We start from the raw sequence: 17,266 nt of genomic DNA on the forward strand, positions 1-17,266 counted from the left end.
GAAGAGAGGGAAATGGGAGGCTGGGAGGAGGCGGAAACTTTTTTTTCTTATTCTTAATAAAAAAAAAAGAAAAAAAAAAGAAAAAAAATGTTCCAGTACCTTTGTTTCAGGTAGATAAATATTTACCCTTTTCATTTTCTCCATATGTTTTTTAAAAAAATTTACAACCTTTTTTTTTAGCAGTCACATAACATGAGATTTCACATTTTAAAAACTTCTTGATGCAGTTCTTTGGGTGTTTATTAAAGAGGGTAGAATATTTGAAAGTATATAAAAATGATTTAGGTGTTGAGATAGACAGTAATGAGGGCTCTGTGTTTGTTCCATAGGGTATCAATATTTACTTGATGTCAATTCTCAGAAAAAGAAAATCTGCAAGTTCATTGTCCTGTTCCTGAAGTTAGCATGAGTTATTGAATAATACTAATTGGCAATGATTGTATTCTATAATAGAGACACTTTTTCCCTCTCATTTATGGAGATCAGGCCTTGCATGTTATATAATTTGTATAGAAGAAGGTACATCCAAAAGACTGATTCTTCATCACAGAGTCTGTGTCATGAGCATTCGTGGTTTTCCCCCTACTGTTTCTAGTCAATACCATGTGTCAGTGTTCTCCCTGTGGTCTTCCATGGGTATTTCAGTGGATATTCTCTCTTCTTCACACTCCTAGGGTTCTGACCCCACTGCGTTCTCTGTGCTTACCCAAGCCATCACAGGACAAGTGGGTTTTATGGATGTTGAATTCTGCACCACTTGTGGAGAAAAAGGAGCCAGTAAAAGGTGCTCAGTTTGCAAAATGGTAAGAGCGAAATTCTTCTAAACCCATTGATGTGCAGGGAAGATTGCTCCAAGCTGACACCTGAATTCCAGCATCACATAAGTGTAGTAGTTGAAATTAGTCTTATAATAAATTCTAGTAAGTAAACATATTAAACAGCAGCTCAGCAAGAGAACTTCCTGTGTGCCCCAGTTTCTACTACCACATAGAAAAAGAGAGATGAAAGGATAAAGGAAAGAAATTAGATCAGAGAGCACCAGTACATGGGTTGGTGTGGCTAGGAAAAGCCAGACCGGGACAGTTCACAAGTGACATTTCATGTTGACTTCTCAGTCTTCATTCATCCCCTCTGTTAAAACCAGCGCTTTTTAACTGCCAACAAACGGCAGTTCTTAAGAACTCTACTTTCCTGTTTTCTAGAGTTATCTCTATAAAGTACATGTCTGATTATGTTCTTCTCTCATCCTGACCCAGTACACATGAACATGCCTGGTATACTCACTAAATCCCGCAGGTGACATTAATCTGTTGATTTCAAGATTGAAACTTTTCAACCGATTTTGAGACATCAGCATCTACCAGATGCTTCTCTAGATTTAGCTGCTTAATTTACTTCCTAAAGCCTCTTTCCTCCTGTGTGAAATAGGACTCAGAGCCAGTTCACATAGAAAAGCCCTCCGAAAGCAAAGTTTAAGTTCATAGTCACACTTCTCGTGGCAGGCTGCCTTCAGCTGGGACAGTCTGGAACCTGAACATGTCCTCAGGACTGTGCTGGAAGAAGAAGTAGACAACAAGAAATGCAAAGGGATTCTTTGGAGCTTTTCAGTTTTGTAAATGGAGGCAACTCATTCATTTTCCAGTCACCCGGACCCAAATACTCACACAGAAACTATATTAATTACAACACTGTTTGGCCAATGGCTTAGGCATATTGCTATCTAGCTCTTACATCTTAAATGAACCCATTTCTATTAATGTATATATCACCACGAGGCTGTGGCATATGGGTTAGGTTCTGGCATCTGTCTCCTTTGGCAGCTACATGATGTCTCCTTCACTCTGTCTACTCTCTATAAATCTCTGTTTAGATTTCCCTCCTAGCTTTACTCTGTTAAGCCATTGGCCAAAACAGTTTTATTCATCAACCAATAAAGGCAGCACATATACAAAAGGATATCCCACACCATCTCCTGTTTTCTTTCTAATTAGAAAGGAAGGTTTTAACTTTAACATAGTAAAATTACATACAACAAAACAGGTATCAATCAAGAATTATAGTTTCAATATTTGTGAATCTAAAGTTTCATATCTAATTTATCTTTTATCATAACTAAGGAAAAATATACTATAACTATCTGTCTTCAACTCCATTGAAGACTTTAGAGGAATATAATATTACCGAAGTTAGCAGAAAGTGCATTGTAAGCCTCTTCCAAAACTCTAGAATCGACAGAGACATCTTGCTGCCTAGACAGTCACCCAAAGTTCTTCTGTCACATTGAGGCATCCATCTTCAGCCTACAGGCCCATAGTGTCCAGCAGACTTTCCCATGAAGCAGGAAATTTGAAAGACTGTTTTGCCTGTATTGTAGCCTTTTAGACCAATACACAGTTGTATTATGTACAACCAGATATCATATCATAGTTTTTTATGTACGGGAAACAGGATTTTTATAGAATATTTCTTGGCTTGATGTTTGTTGAGGAACCATGCGATTCCAAGTCTTAAAATGAAAACCAACTTGTAATGGATTTCAGGTAATATATTGTGACCAGACCTGCCAGAAAACACACTGGTTCGCACATAAGAAGATGTGTAAGAGTCTGAAAGACGTTTATGAGAAGCAACAGTCCGAAGCTGCCAAGCATAAGAGGCAGGAGGAAAAGAGTATGTACCACTCCAGAGCTTGTGCTGTCCCTTCGCGAGGGACAGGAAGGCTCGGTGCCACTGACTCTGCATGCAGAGGAACTGTCCCTCCTTTGGGCGTGGCCAGCTTTGGGACACTGCATGGAACACAGTCACCTGAGACAACATGACATTCCAATGATGTGGTTATACCACGTTTGACTGCCCTGGAGTGGTCTTCACGGGTCACTCGTGGAGGGCAACCAGACACACGACATTCTAACGATGTGGTTACACGTTTGACTGCTCTGGAGTGGCGGGAGTCTTCATGGGTCACTCGTGGAGGGTTTTTGGGTTATTGAATAGGCCTTGAATGTCCCCTGATGGCTACCACAATACTTTAAAGTTAGAAGCCTTTTACACTTTTAATTACAGTTCATTATGAATGAAATTATAGTTTATTTGTAAATTATAACCAAATCTTAGATCTGCTGTGCACACTCCACTCTGCGAGCATGAGAGCAATGTATTATCCGTTTTCCCTTCTTCTCATAAAGATGAGGCACTGCTTTTGCTCCGTAGCTCTGGCTTGCTTCTACAGTGACTTTCATATTCCAGGGACTTTCCCCATCTTGGGAATATATCCTGCCTTCTTGGAAGTGTGTATAGCTGGAAAGCATTGGCTCTGTACAATCATCTCACTGTCCTTAGCCACTTTCATCTCAACTCATAAAATGTGGCTCTTCTATCATTTGGTGTAATTGAATGGTTTGCACACACAAAGTTTTTTTTGTTTGTTTGTTTGGTTTTTTTTTTGTTTTTTTTTCGAGGAGACATGGTTTCTCTTTGGAGCCTGACCTGGAAATAGCTTTTGTAGACCAGGCTGGCCTTGAACTCACAGAGATCTGCCTGCCTCTGCATTCCAAGTGTTGGGTTTAAAGGCCTGCGCCCCCATTGCCTGGCACAGAGTTATTTTTTTAAAATGAAACATTTGCCACTAAGTTTTCCTATTTTGGACTATCTTCCTATATTGCCTTCTTTGCTGTAGATCAATCTTTTTTTTTTTTTTTTAAATTTTTCGAGATAGGATTTCTCTGTGTAACCGTGGGCTATTGTGGAACTTGTTCTGTCGACCAGTTTGGCCTTGAACTCACAGAGATCCACCAGTCTCTGCTGGGATTAAAGGCTTGCACTACAACTCAGCAGACTAAATATTTTTAATCCAGAAGATGGGTAGGCTTTTATCAATAAAAATTAGCTAAGTCTGTTACCTTCTCAAGGGCATCAAGTTCATTAAATGCAGATTTTGTCAGCCCCAAACAATTTCGATGCAGAGTTCTGGCCTTAGAGTCACAGGCTTCTGTGAAGCTTGGAGTAAGTACCCAACCCCTCTTCTCAGGGTCACTACTGAGAGGGACAATAGTGACAATTTGAATAAAGTGAGTGATAGTCTGTCCCGTGGTAGAGACTGTGATTAATACTGTAACATCACCAGACTGTCTGGCACACAATAGCAACAATACACATTTTTCGTTTTCTTAGAGGGAAAGCTCGATGCCAACTCTAACCATGTTACTGAAGATCAGCCAGAGGCTGGAGCGAGCATCTCCCAGGAAAATTCCACTCCTGACGATTCTGCGGAAGGAGCGAGAGAACCTGGAGAAGAAGCTGGACTGGCCCACGCACAGGATGCTCCTGCAGGGCCCCAACTGTCGGAGGAGTAAGTGCAGTCGACAGTGGCCAGGGGGCTGTCTTCATCCCAGCAGATTCCTGCGGAACTCATATGAATGTGTCTTCATTGGCTGTGACGCTGCACGGCTCAGTGCCAGGACTACGCATCCCTAAAATAGAAGCTTTCAAGCAAAGCTGCCTCCCATTTTTGAATTCATGCTCATTTCTGTTCTATAAATGAACAGGCATTTCTACGGAAATTATTTTCTTTTAAAATACACACACACACAAAAACATGTCCGTTCCTCTTCTGGCTCTCCAGTGATTGTTCGCAAAGGAAAACAAATCCCCTTAAAGGAGAAATCTGGGTTCTAGAAAACAAGTTAAAAAAACAGGGACGATGTGAAAGAAAAGTGTTTAGGGGGAGAGAAATCGCGGGCACAGAAGCGGGATGTCAGAAAAAGGAAAACTTACCTGTGAATGAAGTGTATCTGAGTAGATTTTATTGTCCTGAAGTTGGACGCACAGAGCTGTAATGAGGAACACACTGTTCAACGAGCTTCACCGTAATGCAGCCTGCTGTAGTTCAGACAGAAAATACCAAGAGCGCTGTGAACCCCATGTTCTCTGCAGCAATAATCTCTATAGGATTTGAGCATTCAGAAGGGTGTGTTAGCACTGGGTAGTCACTGTACACACGCTTCCTGTAAAACCACACTCTTATCCGAAAGGCCAACCTTTATCTTCCTGTCAACTCCCATGAGCCTCATCCTACCCACAGACTGTGACGTATAGCTGTCATTTTAAAGGTGTCCTGTTGTGTATTTTAATGTATGTGGCATGTAAGCAAGGCTGGAGTGTCGTGTCTGATGAAGGTGCTCCCTTTCAGTCTCCCGTTGGTTTAAAATAAATCTACCCACATACACGCTTCCTCTTGTTTCAGAATTTGTGCCAAGGGGCCGAATGTTAGAGAAGCTAGCAAATCTGAAGGAATGCTCAGTCAGCATCAGAAAAACCTGTAGTTGGCATTTTCTCTGGGCCACCAACCAGCTCCCAAATAAAGACATGGAGACTTATTATTAATTAGGAATGCTCAGCCTTAGCTTTGACTTATTTCTAGCCAGTTTTTCTTAAACTCAAATCAACCCATTTCTATTCATCTGAGTGCTGTCCTGAGACTCATTTACCTCACCTGTATACCATCCATCCTGCTTTCCTGCTTCCTCTGTAGTTGGCTGGCTGGTCCCTGGCTGACTGGCTGGCTCTCTTGCTCTGTGCCCACCAGCCCTGCCGAGCTCTCCTCTGCCCAAATACTGGCAAGGAAACAAGGCCTTCTAAACACTACAGGACCAGTGCACTTAAAAAAATAAAACAAAACAAAACCCTTTTTCTTCAACCAAGTGAGGCATGCTTCAATTTGTCAGTTTAAGAACTAAAGTGAATTTACCATTCTTTTCTGTCACTGTTACAAGGGTTTATGCGATGCATTTTTATTACAGTTATACCACAGTCTATCCTTACAAAGGGTTACACCACACATTCTGTTGCTGGTACAGCCCTTTTTATTTTATCCTATGTTTCTGTGCTTAATCTAGAGGTTGCAATATCTTGTCCGTCACTTGCTAGAGTAATTTTTAAAGTACTGCGTATACCACTTATAGGTCTCCTTAAGCCCAGTCCTGACTGCACCATTTTCACCAAAATGGATTCTTCACGTGCAACCCCCCGCCCCTGCATACTGCCTATATTGTTACTTGGAGGTTTGGCTGGGACCCAGCTCCTGATGAGCAGCTTCTGTGAGTTCCTTAGGTCTTCAGTGTGAGGACGGCACAATAGAATACCCAGAACTGTTTGAAGAGCAGAGTACTGGGTCTCTGCCGTGTCCCCGTGACCTTGCTAAAGAGCCTGTGGAAACTACTGTGAGCCTTTTCTTGGAGGGTCACGGCGCATGAGCTTCTCCAGAAGACTGGGTGTCCTAACACAGGGACTCCCCCAAAGTCAGTGATCATAAGGGAAAGAGGGAGAGAACACACTGATGCCATCTATCACCTGATGTTGAATACCAAACAACTGTTCCTGCCACGACACCAAGGACCGTCACTGCTCAAATGGTTTCTTCTCCTGGTCCTAGCCGACCTTTTCATCAGGAACCACACCTGAATGTTCAGACTCAGGCCAGGAACATGGGACAAGAACAGGTTCATTATCATAGCGGTCACGTCTTCCCCTCTGTGATGTCAGCCCGTATTTCCATGTGTCCGTATTCTCTGAGCATGAGCAGGATCGGGAGAAATGTCACCACATTTTAAAAGCTGACAGAGCTCTTAAGTCATAGAAGGCAGCAATGGGCTTGAGATGAAGTGTTAATTTTTGTCACTTGGCACCAGGCAATTGGTAAAGGCCATCGAGTTTCTTTATTCCCTAGCACTGGACTTCTGGTGAGGCCAAGCCAACAATCGTTAGCCCACACCCAGAACTGGCCAGTGTCCCAGAGATGTGCAAACAGTGCACGGATAACTGAACTGTGGTGTGGTCACGTGGTGGCTGCTGGACGGCAGTGAAGACGGCAGAGCCCTTGCTATGACAGCAACAGAGCTGCCTCAGAACAGCAAGTGCCAGAAGCCACACCCGACTTTCATTCTTTGTGATTGCATGTATATGGCTCGCTCTTGATTGCATAGTCAAGTTTCACCATGAAACTCACTCCTGAGAGGTCAGGATGGTGGTTTGTGCGGAAGGGTAAACAGCATCTGCTAACACAAAGAGGGGCTTTTAGAGAGTTGGTAATGTGTTATTGCTTGATCAATAGTGCCAGGTACATGACCTTGATTGTCTTAGAGATTCTGTGTTGAGCTTTACACTAAGAGTTTTCTTTATTCATGAGTAACTCAAGTAAACATTTACAATAGGAAGCTTATAGTGCAGGAGTCATTTTTTCCCATCACCGATTGCCCTATTTATAAACATCAGGTGAGTATTGCTCTAAGTCACGGATGTTTTAACATTCTGCGGAGCAGCATGAGGGTCTGGAAAGTTATCTCAGGGATAGTATCATCATCTGGGCTGAGTCCGTCTTTTCCGTCTCGTCATACTCTTCCTCTCGTGTGGGAACCGTGTCCCAGTTCATGGAAGTGACGGCCATCAAAGACCTCTTCATGGATCTTACAAACACAGCGTCTTCTGGGTCACCAAACACAGTCCTACAAAGGTAGCAATTAGATCAAGTGTAAGTAGGTCTGACCAACATGATTCTGTGTGTGACTGTGTGTATTGAGGGTGGTATCCAGGGCCCTAGGCATCTTACAGAAGTACTTTGTCTGTGGAGCACACCTAAAGCCCCGAAGCTGTTATTTAAATGAATAATTGCATATGTCCCCACCAACATCACGGACTTTGCTGCCTTGACTTTCAGGCCAAGTGGGCACAATTTTTATTGTGCACATGGTTCATTTTTAAAGTGGAGTGTCTGGATATATATTTCCAGGATCTGTTATAAAAGTCTCACATAACCATGTTTCCATAGTGGGAAAACTGTCAAATAGCAACCTGGAAATGTTTTTTGGTATCATACATATTAATATTGTAAACATTTTCTTTTGAAGTTACTTCCCCACATATTTTGTAGATGATGAGAACTTTTTTTGAACATTGAACCCTCCCCCCAAAAAAACCAGTCATACATAGAAAAGTAATGAGTTTTAGATCCATTAGTATTCATGAATTTGAAATGTCCTCTGCAGAATTAATGAACTATTTGCTTTAGGAAATGTAAATTCTAGTGAATGTAAAATGTTAATCTATATGATAATTGCTGTTACTGAGCATATTTAGAGGCAAAGCAAACAATCCAAGTTCCTCATTTGCAATAGCTAATAGTTCTCAACAAATTTTAAAATTTTATACATATAATCACCTACTCACTTGAAGTTATAATAATCACATTAAAAGCCTGAACATGTCAGATTGAACACACAGCTGGAACTCACCTGTCAAAGAAAAACAACCATTTTCCCACCTACTGAAATCTATGTTAGAAGATAGGGATAATTTAGAAACGAGACAATTATGAAACAGTCTGACAATAAAAGCAAACATAAAAAAATTTTAAAAGTAGTACTTACTTGTCAACATTATCCCCAAATGCAAAATCTAAAAATAAAATTCTAAATTAGTATTTTTCAAACATTTGGTCAGCACTCAAAAGTAATGAGACACTGTTAGATATCTTTTCAAGTAAACTGACAAAAATATCTAAAATATAACAAAATATATAACTAGTATGAAGTTGAACTTTTCCCTTAGGTAAGGCATTTTGCTTTAGGCTTTGGGGCAGTCTTTAATATAAGACTAATCTACGAACCCTGAAAATAATATTCTGAATCAGCTTAGCTCCCAGGGGAGTCCAGTTAGAATCTTTTATAAACAAGGTTCATAGATGGAAAGAAAGAACCCCTTTTTCTTCTGATGAGTACGAGCTTCTGTAAGAGAATACTCAGGACAAGTATTTAGGGCCATCTCAGCCATTTGGACTCTTGGCATGAACTTCAAAGAAAGAACAAATCCAAGATCACAAGACTCTATGTTCTAAAGCTTTAGCGCTGAAGGGCCAGACCTCAAGCCTGGAGCTCTTGGGGTACCTCCCAGTCTACCATGGCCTTGTTTACTCCTCTCCAGAAGGCCTGGTACCACGCCAAAGACAGAACTTTCCTGCACCTGTCGGGGCACTAAAGCCTTCCGCGTACGTTCTTGCCAGTCCGCAAGAGAGGACACAGCCAAGAGCTTGTGTGACACTGTGCCTTTCACAAGGGGCCGCCCAAGTCTCCTGGATTTTGTCTCCTCAGACTCTTTTCCTCTCTCTCCCCACAGTGCTACTGAGATATAATTGAAAATTAGCAATTATACACATTTGTAGCGTGCTACAAGATGTTTGGGTGTGCACGTGCGCACACACGCAATGTGAAACAGCAGTTACTGTTCACGTCGGGCATCTCACACAGGTACCATTTTCTTTTTGGGTATGTAGATGGTGAGTACGTTTAGGTCCCCCCACCCCCCCTTCTAGCAGATAGTTAGCCACAGTTACATTAGGCCGTCAGAATTTGGTCATCACGAACAGTCGGGACTCTTTGACCCTGACCAGCAAAACTACAAAGGTCTAAGAGTGATCTTCCCATTCAGTAAGACCATAGAGCAATTGAGGAAGACACCCATTATCCTAGTGTCTACACGTGTGTTCACAGGTGTGCGGAGCCTTGCAGTTATGTGCACACCACACACACACACACACACACACACACACACACACCCCACAGGTCTATCATTCCACGTTATAACTTCAGGTTGTTTATTTGTTCATTCTGGGTTTTCAAGACAGGGATCCTCTGTGTCTCCCTGGCTGTCCAGGAACAGCCTGTCCTAGACAAGGCTGACCTTGAACTCACAGATTCACCTGCCTCTGCCTTCTGAGTGCTGGGACTAAAGGTATGCACCACCGCTGCCTGATCCACAGTTTTATGTTGTTAAATACTACGACTGTATCAGGACACAAGCCTATAGTGGGGTAGTTTGTGTTGTGTGAGTGTGTGGTGACGTACAATTCCCCTGTGAAGAGCCATCAGCGAGTTCTTCTGCATTTACTGTTATAAAAAGGCGGCACCAAGAAAAGCCTCGTGTTTTTCTCTCCTGTGTGTTTATAGACTCATGAAGGAGAGTTTGCAGACTGCTTTCTCTGCCAAACGCTGACAGGCACTGCAGTCTTGTCTCCAAGCCAGCTCACCTAGTTCATGGTTTTGTAAAGCACAAGTACTGGGCTTTCATTCTCCAGAGACTTCTTTTTCCTTTAAAGATTTTTTTCTCCTTGTTGGAGGAAAGGGTGTCTACTGTTTTGGTTTGCACTTCTTTGGCCATAAGTGATGATGATACTCATTGCATCCATTTCTTCCTTTCTACAAATGACTTGTTTATGTCATTTGTTGTTTTATCTACTGGAGTTTTGTTTTATTTGGCTTTAATGGTGTGTGTGTGTGTTTGTGTGTGTGTGTTAGGCCTGCGTGTGTGCAGTGGAGATGACATATGTGTGCACGTAGCTACACTTGCCTCGCATGCATGCTGATGGAGGTAGAGTCACACTTCGGGCTCCTCCATCACTCTCCACCCATCTTCAAGACAAGGTTTCTCATGGGAACTGAAACCCACTGTTTCAGCTTGACTGGCTGGGCAGCAAGCCCTTCCGTGCTGTCACTAAGGGCTTCCCGCTGGTCCTGGGAATCCTAACTCACGTCCTCCTGTTTGCCCAGCACTGACCCATCTCCCCAGCCTGTTGTGTGTTTTGTTGTGGTTATTCATTCATTTTTTACAGGATCTTATTCTGCAGCCCAGGCTGACTCAGAACACACGATCCTCCTGTCTCGGCTTCCTGATACCTGAGTCCTGCCCTGCATGACGGTTTTTTTTTTGTTTTGTTTTGTTTTGTTTTTGCTTTGTTTTGTGTCTCTTTTGGTGCTGCAGAGCAAACCGACTTCGGGCATGCCTGGCAAGCACTGAGCCACTGGCATCATCTTTAGCCCTCCTGCTGGGGCAAAATGGAATTGTGAAAGCCGCTAGGGATTGTGAGGATTAATTCCCACCTGTGATATGTCGCAATGCTTTCTCCAACTTTAATTTTGACTCTAGGCTGCATCATAGCTTTTACTTTTGTGTGGCTAAGCCTGTCAGTGTTTCTTCCAGAGCTTTACAGTAACTCTCTCTACCTGGTCCCTGTGCCCTTCGCTATGTGAGAAAAGTAAACCTCTGTTTGGATGTATGTTACCTAAAGTGAACATACTTAAAGAAAACATAACTGAAATCATTTGTAAGAGTTCTAGGTGACACTTTGGATGTGAGTATAACCAAGGCATGAAGAGTGCTAACTTCTGGTTGGTAAAATTACAAATGATCTTCATTTTGCCTTAATATTTTTCCGATATCATAAAAAATGTCTACCCTTCTCTGAGAAAGCTGACTTGTTATGTTGGTAGTAACACTGACAGCTTATCTTTGGTCCTTTTTACCGCACTGGATCCTGGAGAGCGGCTTCATGGTACCCCTCACTTTCACCCTGAAAGAGGTGAAGATGAAAATTGGGCTATTTATTGCATCAACAGGGAAAGTATGGGGTTATAATGCAATACTGGAGATTGATTAGAAGCTACTTCACTGTAAGCAAGGTAAGTTGCCGTTATTATGACAATCAAGTGTTCCTGAAGCTTCCTGACTTTTAATCTCCTTTTTGTCTTACACAGTACCTGAAGGGAGTTTTGATACTCGCTTTTGCCGTATTGTTGATTTGGGGTTCCAAGAAACATCCACTTTTCCTCCGAATGCTATCGATTGAATGATATGAGCTTTCTTATGGTTAAAAATGGTGATCTTGGATCTTCTCTCCTTTTCTGTAACTTCTGAGAAAGACAAAAAAGACCGTTTGTAGAATTAACACAGGCATACAGAGTGATTACCAAAGCAAACTGAGCAAGGAGGCTGCCTGAGTAGCCAAATCAGTGAGCTGTGGTGCAGGAGAGACCCTGCCTCAGTACACATGGAGGAGGGAGGTCAAAGGAGACAGCCAGTGTCAACTTCTGACCTCCACATACATGGGCATGCGCCGGCACATACAAGTGTGGCCACCTATGAGCATACACATTCACACAGAAATATATTCTGCTTATGTATGACCATCTTGTTGAACCAGATTTCATGAAGGGATTTCAAAGGCATGCCTATAATCTCATGAGCACTCAGGAGAAGTCCTCCTGTCACACGGTGGAGCTCAATTGTGGTCTAAAATACTCCCGGGACTCCAGCACATATCAACACGTGGCTGACGTGGCAGCAGGAAACACCCTGTCCCCTCTCATTGTTGGAAAGGAGGCAGTCGGGTCTTGATATATCCTCACGGAAAGACTTCACACAGTAACGACTCATGAAGGATCTTCTGTGGACTCAGAGAGGTAGTGGGGTAAGGGACAGACCATATGGTACTTGGGGTGAATTAGGCCCCAACAGTGCACAATGGAATTCCTGAGCATGGTTTGTGCATATACGGCTTCTACAAACCAAACATGCTAGTTTACAGGAATAGATACATGTAAGAAGTCCCTGTTTAATAATAAAAACTTACAGAATTTCACAGAAGATCATTTTTAGAATTTAGGCTTCAAGAAATTTGCTATAAATCAAGATTATGAAACCAGGGTCAGGAGGCAAAGAATTTGGCATCAAGAGCTGGAGGGATGGCTTAGTGGTTAAGAGCACAGGCTTCTCTTCCAGAGGCCCAAGTTCTGTTGTTCCCAGCACCCACATGGCGGCCATAACCATCTGTAACTCTAGTAGGAAGGCATTCAAACATCTTCTGGCCTCTGTCGGCATAAGGCATGAATGTGGTGCACAGACCCATATGCAGCCAAACACATATCCATACAAAATAATAAACAAACCAAAACCCAGTTTGGCAGCCACTATGCTAATATCTGAAGCTGAGCTAAAGAAGAGACTTGTCTGCCCACTAGGGCAGACGGGCTAACCTATTTAAGCAGAGTTCCTGAGCTAGGGCAAATTCCTGAGAGCTGGCACGTCATAGCGAATGACAGAACAGCTCCCATTCACAATTGGTTGGTGGTTTGCTTTCATGAGGACAAGCTGTCCCAGGTGTCCTGCATCCTGTGAAGCGCTAGTTCACAAGACAGATTCTGTTTCTGTGGGAAAGAAGTATCCTTACGCTTCCAGTCGAGCAGCTCCACTCCCGGAAGGTGGTAGATGATAGTCAGACGGTAGAGGTTATACTGGGATAAAGGGTTTTGGTACAGAGCTGCAAAGGAAGAATCCAAAATAAGAGGTCAGACTTCACAATGTTTCTTTGTTACCACCTATTAAGACAGAAGATGCAAGGCTTGTGAACAGGACAAGGCTCAGCCTTGAAAGACCTGTTGTCCAGCCCATAGTCTCAGGACGTGGTTCCTTAGAGCCCCGTCCATTTCCCTCTTGGTTGTTTTCATTTGTTCGGAGTTTTCTGATTGCTGCTGCCCATCAGACATAGTGCTAGCTTGGCTCAGATCTGGCACAAAAGAGGAAACTTGGATTGTCCATAGGTACGTTTGACAAAGAAGAACTCGATGCCAGCTCCAGGTAAGTCTCGAGGCTGCTTTCATAAAATGCCACTCGGAATTGTACTGGTCTAGGGAGTACTGGGTGGGGGCTGGGCAGAGATGGGCAGTGACACAGTACACCGGCCAACAGGCTTCTCCCTAAACCTCACTATTGCTGTGCTCTGAGATGCACAGACCAGCAGCACCGGGAGACCTCAGTAAGAGCAGAGCTGCACAGAAGTGGATGCTTCTGTTCGCAGGACTTGTGGGGCTAAGGGATGGGCAATGAACCTGATTCTGCAGCACAGGGGCGGGGAGGGAGCGGTGGTGGGAACAGATCCTGGACATTGGTGGGAAGAAGAGGTGGTGGGAACAGGTCCTGGACAGTGCTGGGGAGGGAGAGGTGGTGGGAACAGGTCCTGGACAGTGTTGGGGAGGAAGAGGTGGTGGGAACAGGTCCTGGACAGTGTTGGGGAGGGAGAGGTGGTGGGAACAGGTCCTGGGAAGTGTTGGGGAGGGAGAGGTGGTGGGAGCAGGTCCTGGACAGTAGTTGGAGGAAGAGTTGGTGGGAACTTGTCCTATACAGTGCTGGGGAGGAAAAGGTGGTGGGAACAGGTCCTGGGCAGTGTTGGGGAGGAAGAGGTGGTGGGAACAGGTCCTGGGCAGTGTTGGGGAGGAAGAGGTGGTGGGAACAGGTCCTGGGCAGTGTTGGGGAGGGGGAGGTGGTGGGAACAGGTGCTGGAGAGAAAGCGGCAGTGGAAACAGCTCAGAAGATCCTGGTGCTTCTGATGTAATCATCCCTAAAGAATCAACATGGTGGGACTTTTAAAAATGCTTCAACTAGAAAATTTGAGTGTTTTATTTTCTGGTGACATATTTCATCTGTTCATCCTTCCATAATATTAAATGAGACTATTTAGACACATTGTGAAATGAAGTTTTTGTGACTTCCACTGTGGCATCTTCAGACTGCTTCTGAAGAACACCTGAAGCAGGGGACCACTAGATGGCAGTAGAGCAAAGAGCTCCCGCTTCCACACAGCCAAGTCCCTTAACAAGACGTGGCTCCCTTACTCGCTTGCCAAACTTAAGAGCACTGCTCTTAGACTATTCATAAGACAAAGAGGACTTTAACAAATGGACGATTGCATCAAACATCAGAGCCCATAAGAGATGATTAACATTTAGGATGTATAGTTTGCAACGTAAAGAAGACCGGAGAGGCACGTTTGAAAAACAACAAACGCACTAAAAATTGAAGATAAACAATACCCGGATGTATTCTCTGCCAATAAAAGACGCTGAGATGTGTGTTGTATCAACACAAGCTTTTCTGGCTAGTCAAATCTTTACACGAGCTCTAAAGGGAGCTGAAGTAAGCCATGGCAGAGACCTGCCACACGATGGATACGCGTTAAATGAACAAGAGAAGAATGGGAAGACCAGTGAGTGGCCAAACAGGCAAGTATTGGGAGGAGTGAGGGAAAAGAGAGGAAAACTGGCTTCAAGTTTGCTCTTAAAGGAATGTAAAGCAGACCTGCGTGAAGCTGATCTGAAGGACAGATGTGGAAAGGCACACAGAGACCACCAACTAGCCTGACTGGGGTCCCAGGCCTCCTCCTTCTCTGCTCCCCAGCGCTGGAATCACAAGCGTGGGCCACCACTGGGCACAGTTTTCATGATTGCTAGGGAAAGGAGGCAAGTCCTCCCGTGCTTGTGAGAGGAGCGCTTGACTGCGCTGCTTCTAACTGCATCTAAATAAAGCCCCAGCCATGAGAGCAAAGCCACTAGACAGAGAAGTCCATGCGCTCCCTGTTCATCCTCTTAAGACAGAAACCGTGGGGCGGAAAGGTGGCAAACCTACCAGTCACCCTAGCCTCTGAGGACATTTCCTGAGAAAAACAAGTCGCACTGAATAATTCGGAAGACATTTCACCGTTATTCTTCACTTTTTTTTTTTAGCTCTTGCATTTTAGAAGGAAGCAATCTTGCTTTTAGTTCCCTTCATCCCCACCTCCCACATCTACACTAGTATGTATTAAATATTCTGGATTTATGCATTTTAGATGACTGGCCCTAAAATTACCATAAATTAAGTTTCTGAGATATGAAATCAGTTTCCTGTGTCTAAGTGTTCTGAAAGCCGTGTGTGATGTATGGGCGGGCACATTCCTGCAGCGGCTATGAAGCGAAATTGCTTACACTTTCGCTTTCAATAGGTTAATACTATTTAATCCACCTTTCCCTCTAGGCTACTTATGAAGCACACCTCAGTGGCGCCAGCACTGTCTTGCTTATCTTAATTTGGAAGACGGAGCCTAAGCAATTTACATTTACCCACTAATATATCAAAATGTCTCCGCCACCTTGCTGCACCAACTTGAGTTAGATGAGTCACACGTGCGGAGATCCTTAATGAAAGACAACAGGAAGACACTGAGTGACAGAGTCATCTAAATAATTGGCTCCCATTGATTTAAAGAAAACAAAAAACCCAACAACTTCTAAAGCAGAACTTAAAAGCCATCATGGAAACAGATCCAAATAGTCTTGTCATTTTGGTTGTGAGCCTTGGCCTTTAACAGCTGAGCCATCTCTCCAGCCCAAAGATCCAAACATTCTTAGAACACTTTAGTAAATAATAATAATAATAATAATAATAATAATAATAATAATATGAACTGGGCTTCTAGCTGGGTGGCTACAGTGCTACTATGATGCCCTGAGTTCAATCCTCAGCACGACACAAAGCGAGGTGTAGTGATATCCACCTGTAATCACAGGGGCAATCACAAGTTCAAGGTCATCCTTGGCTACTTTTGGAGTTAGATATCAACCTAGGCTACACGCGAGACCCTTTTTCCCCCCAAGGGGGAAAAAGCTGATGTAATCAACAGAGAAACAGCATATCTGTTTTAATAGATGAACATGACCATGCTTGGGAATTAAAAACTCATTCAGAACAGCACACCACAGAAGGAAGCTCAGCTTGCTAACCACGATCAGACAGCTAGGTTTTGAGGTCACACAAAGCCGGACCTCCGTCTCTCTTGGTAGCGCTATCTGCTTCTAACCAAATTTGTGAGCTACCACTCCACACACTAAGAAAGGCAACCATCCTTGCTTCAACAGGGAAACTGGGATAGAGCAGAGATGGGAAGGGGGAGAACATAACATCCCCTTCCTCACGGAAGCAGCTGGGGACAGCCTAGGGGTTCTGTTTGCTTCATAGACTGTCTTGTTGGAAAGAGGTTGTCCACCACCCTCGAGGGCATTACAGACAGACTCAGAGGAAGAGGCCTTGAGGTCCAGCATCCTTCATCAACAGCTGAGAAGAGAATGTTGAGGGTAGGACCTGTGCAGACACAGAGCCCCTCCAACAAGATGTGTGTTGTATCTGAAACTCCATTAGGAAGGTCATGCCTATTATGAAATGCAAGTTGCTAAGTGGATTTAGTGTGATGTGTGCTTCCCCTATGTATGCTGTGAATATGTTCTACTACCATTGGATAGTAAAAGAAGCTGTGTTGGCCTACAGCAGGGCAGAATATAGCCAGACTGAAAGAGATAGAGAGAGAGTAGAGAGAGCTGGCAGAGTCAGAGAGACGCCATGTAGCCACCAAAGGAGACAGACACCCTGGGAACCTTACCAGTAAACCACAAACCTCATGGTAACATACAAAATAATAGAAATGTGTTAACTCAAGATGCAAGAGTTAGTTAATAAGAATCCTGAGCTATAGACCCAGCAGTGTTGTAATTAATACAGCTTCTGTGTGGTTATTTAGGGTCTGGGCGACTGGGAATGAACAAGCAGCCTCTGCCTACATTAGCAGAATGTAGAGAAT

General features: G+C 43.6%; 2 protein-coding genes across 2 annotated transcripts in view; one reads left to right on the forward strand and one right to left on the reverse strand.

Moving 5' to 3' along the window:
• Ankmy2 (ankyrin repeat and MYND domain containing 2) overlaps positions 1-5,224 on the forward strand; it is a 43,642-nt gene extending 38,418 nt beyond the window's left edge. Inside the window, exons 8-10 of the mRNA XM_050158690.1 lie at positions 675-803; positions 2,541-2,670; positions 4,171-5,224. Of these exons, the coding sequence (XP_050014647.1) occupies positions 675-803; positions 2,541-2,670; positions 4,171-4,352 (441 nt within the window). The 3' untranslated portion in view covers positions 4,353-5,224. The remainder of the gene's footprint in view (positions 1-674; positions 804-2,540; positions 2,671-4,170) is intronic.
• A 117-nt stretch (positions 5,225-5,341) lies between these two features.
• Lrrc72 (leucine rich repeat containing 72) overlaps positions 5,342-17,266 on the reverse strand; it is a 41,649-nt gene continuing 29,724 nt past the window's right edge. Inside the window, exons 6-9 of the mRNA XM_050158691.1 lie at positions 13,052-13,141; positions 11,583-11,735; positions 8,421-8,448; positions 5,342-7,499 (exon numbers count right to left, since the gene is read on the reverse strand). Coding sequence (XP_050014648.1) covers positions 7,334-7,499; positions 8,421-8,448; positions 11,583-11,735; positions 13,052-13,141 — 437 coding nt within the window. The 3' untranslated portion in view covers positions 5,342-7,333. The remainder of the gene's footprint in view (positions 7,500-8,420; positions 8,449-11,582; positions 11,736-13,051; positions 13,142-17,266) is intronic.

This window comes from Alexandromys fortis, unplaced genomic scaffold, assembly GCF_014885135.2.
Source record: "Alexandromys fortis isolate MF-2015 unplaced genomic scaffold, M_Fortis_MF-2015_v1.1 scaffold_101, whole genome shotgun sequence".
In the NCBI taxonomy this organism is placed as follows: domain Eukaryota; kingdom Metazoa; phylum Chordata; class Mammalia; order Rodentia; family Cricetidae; genus Alexandromys; species Alexandromys fortis.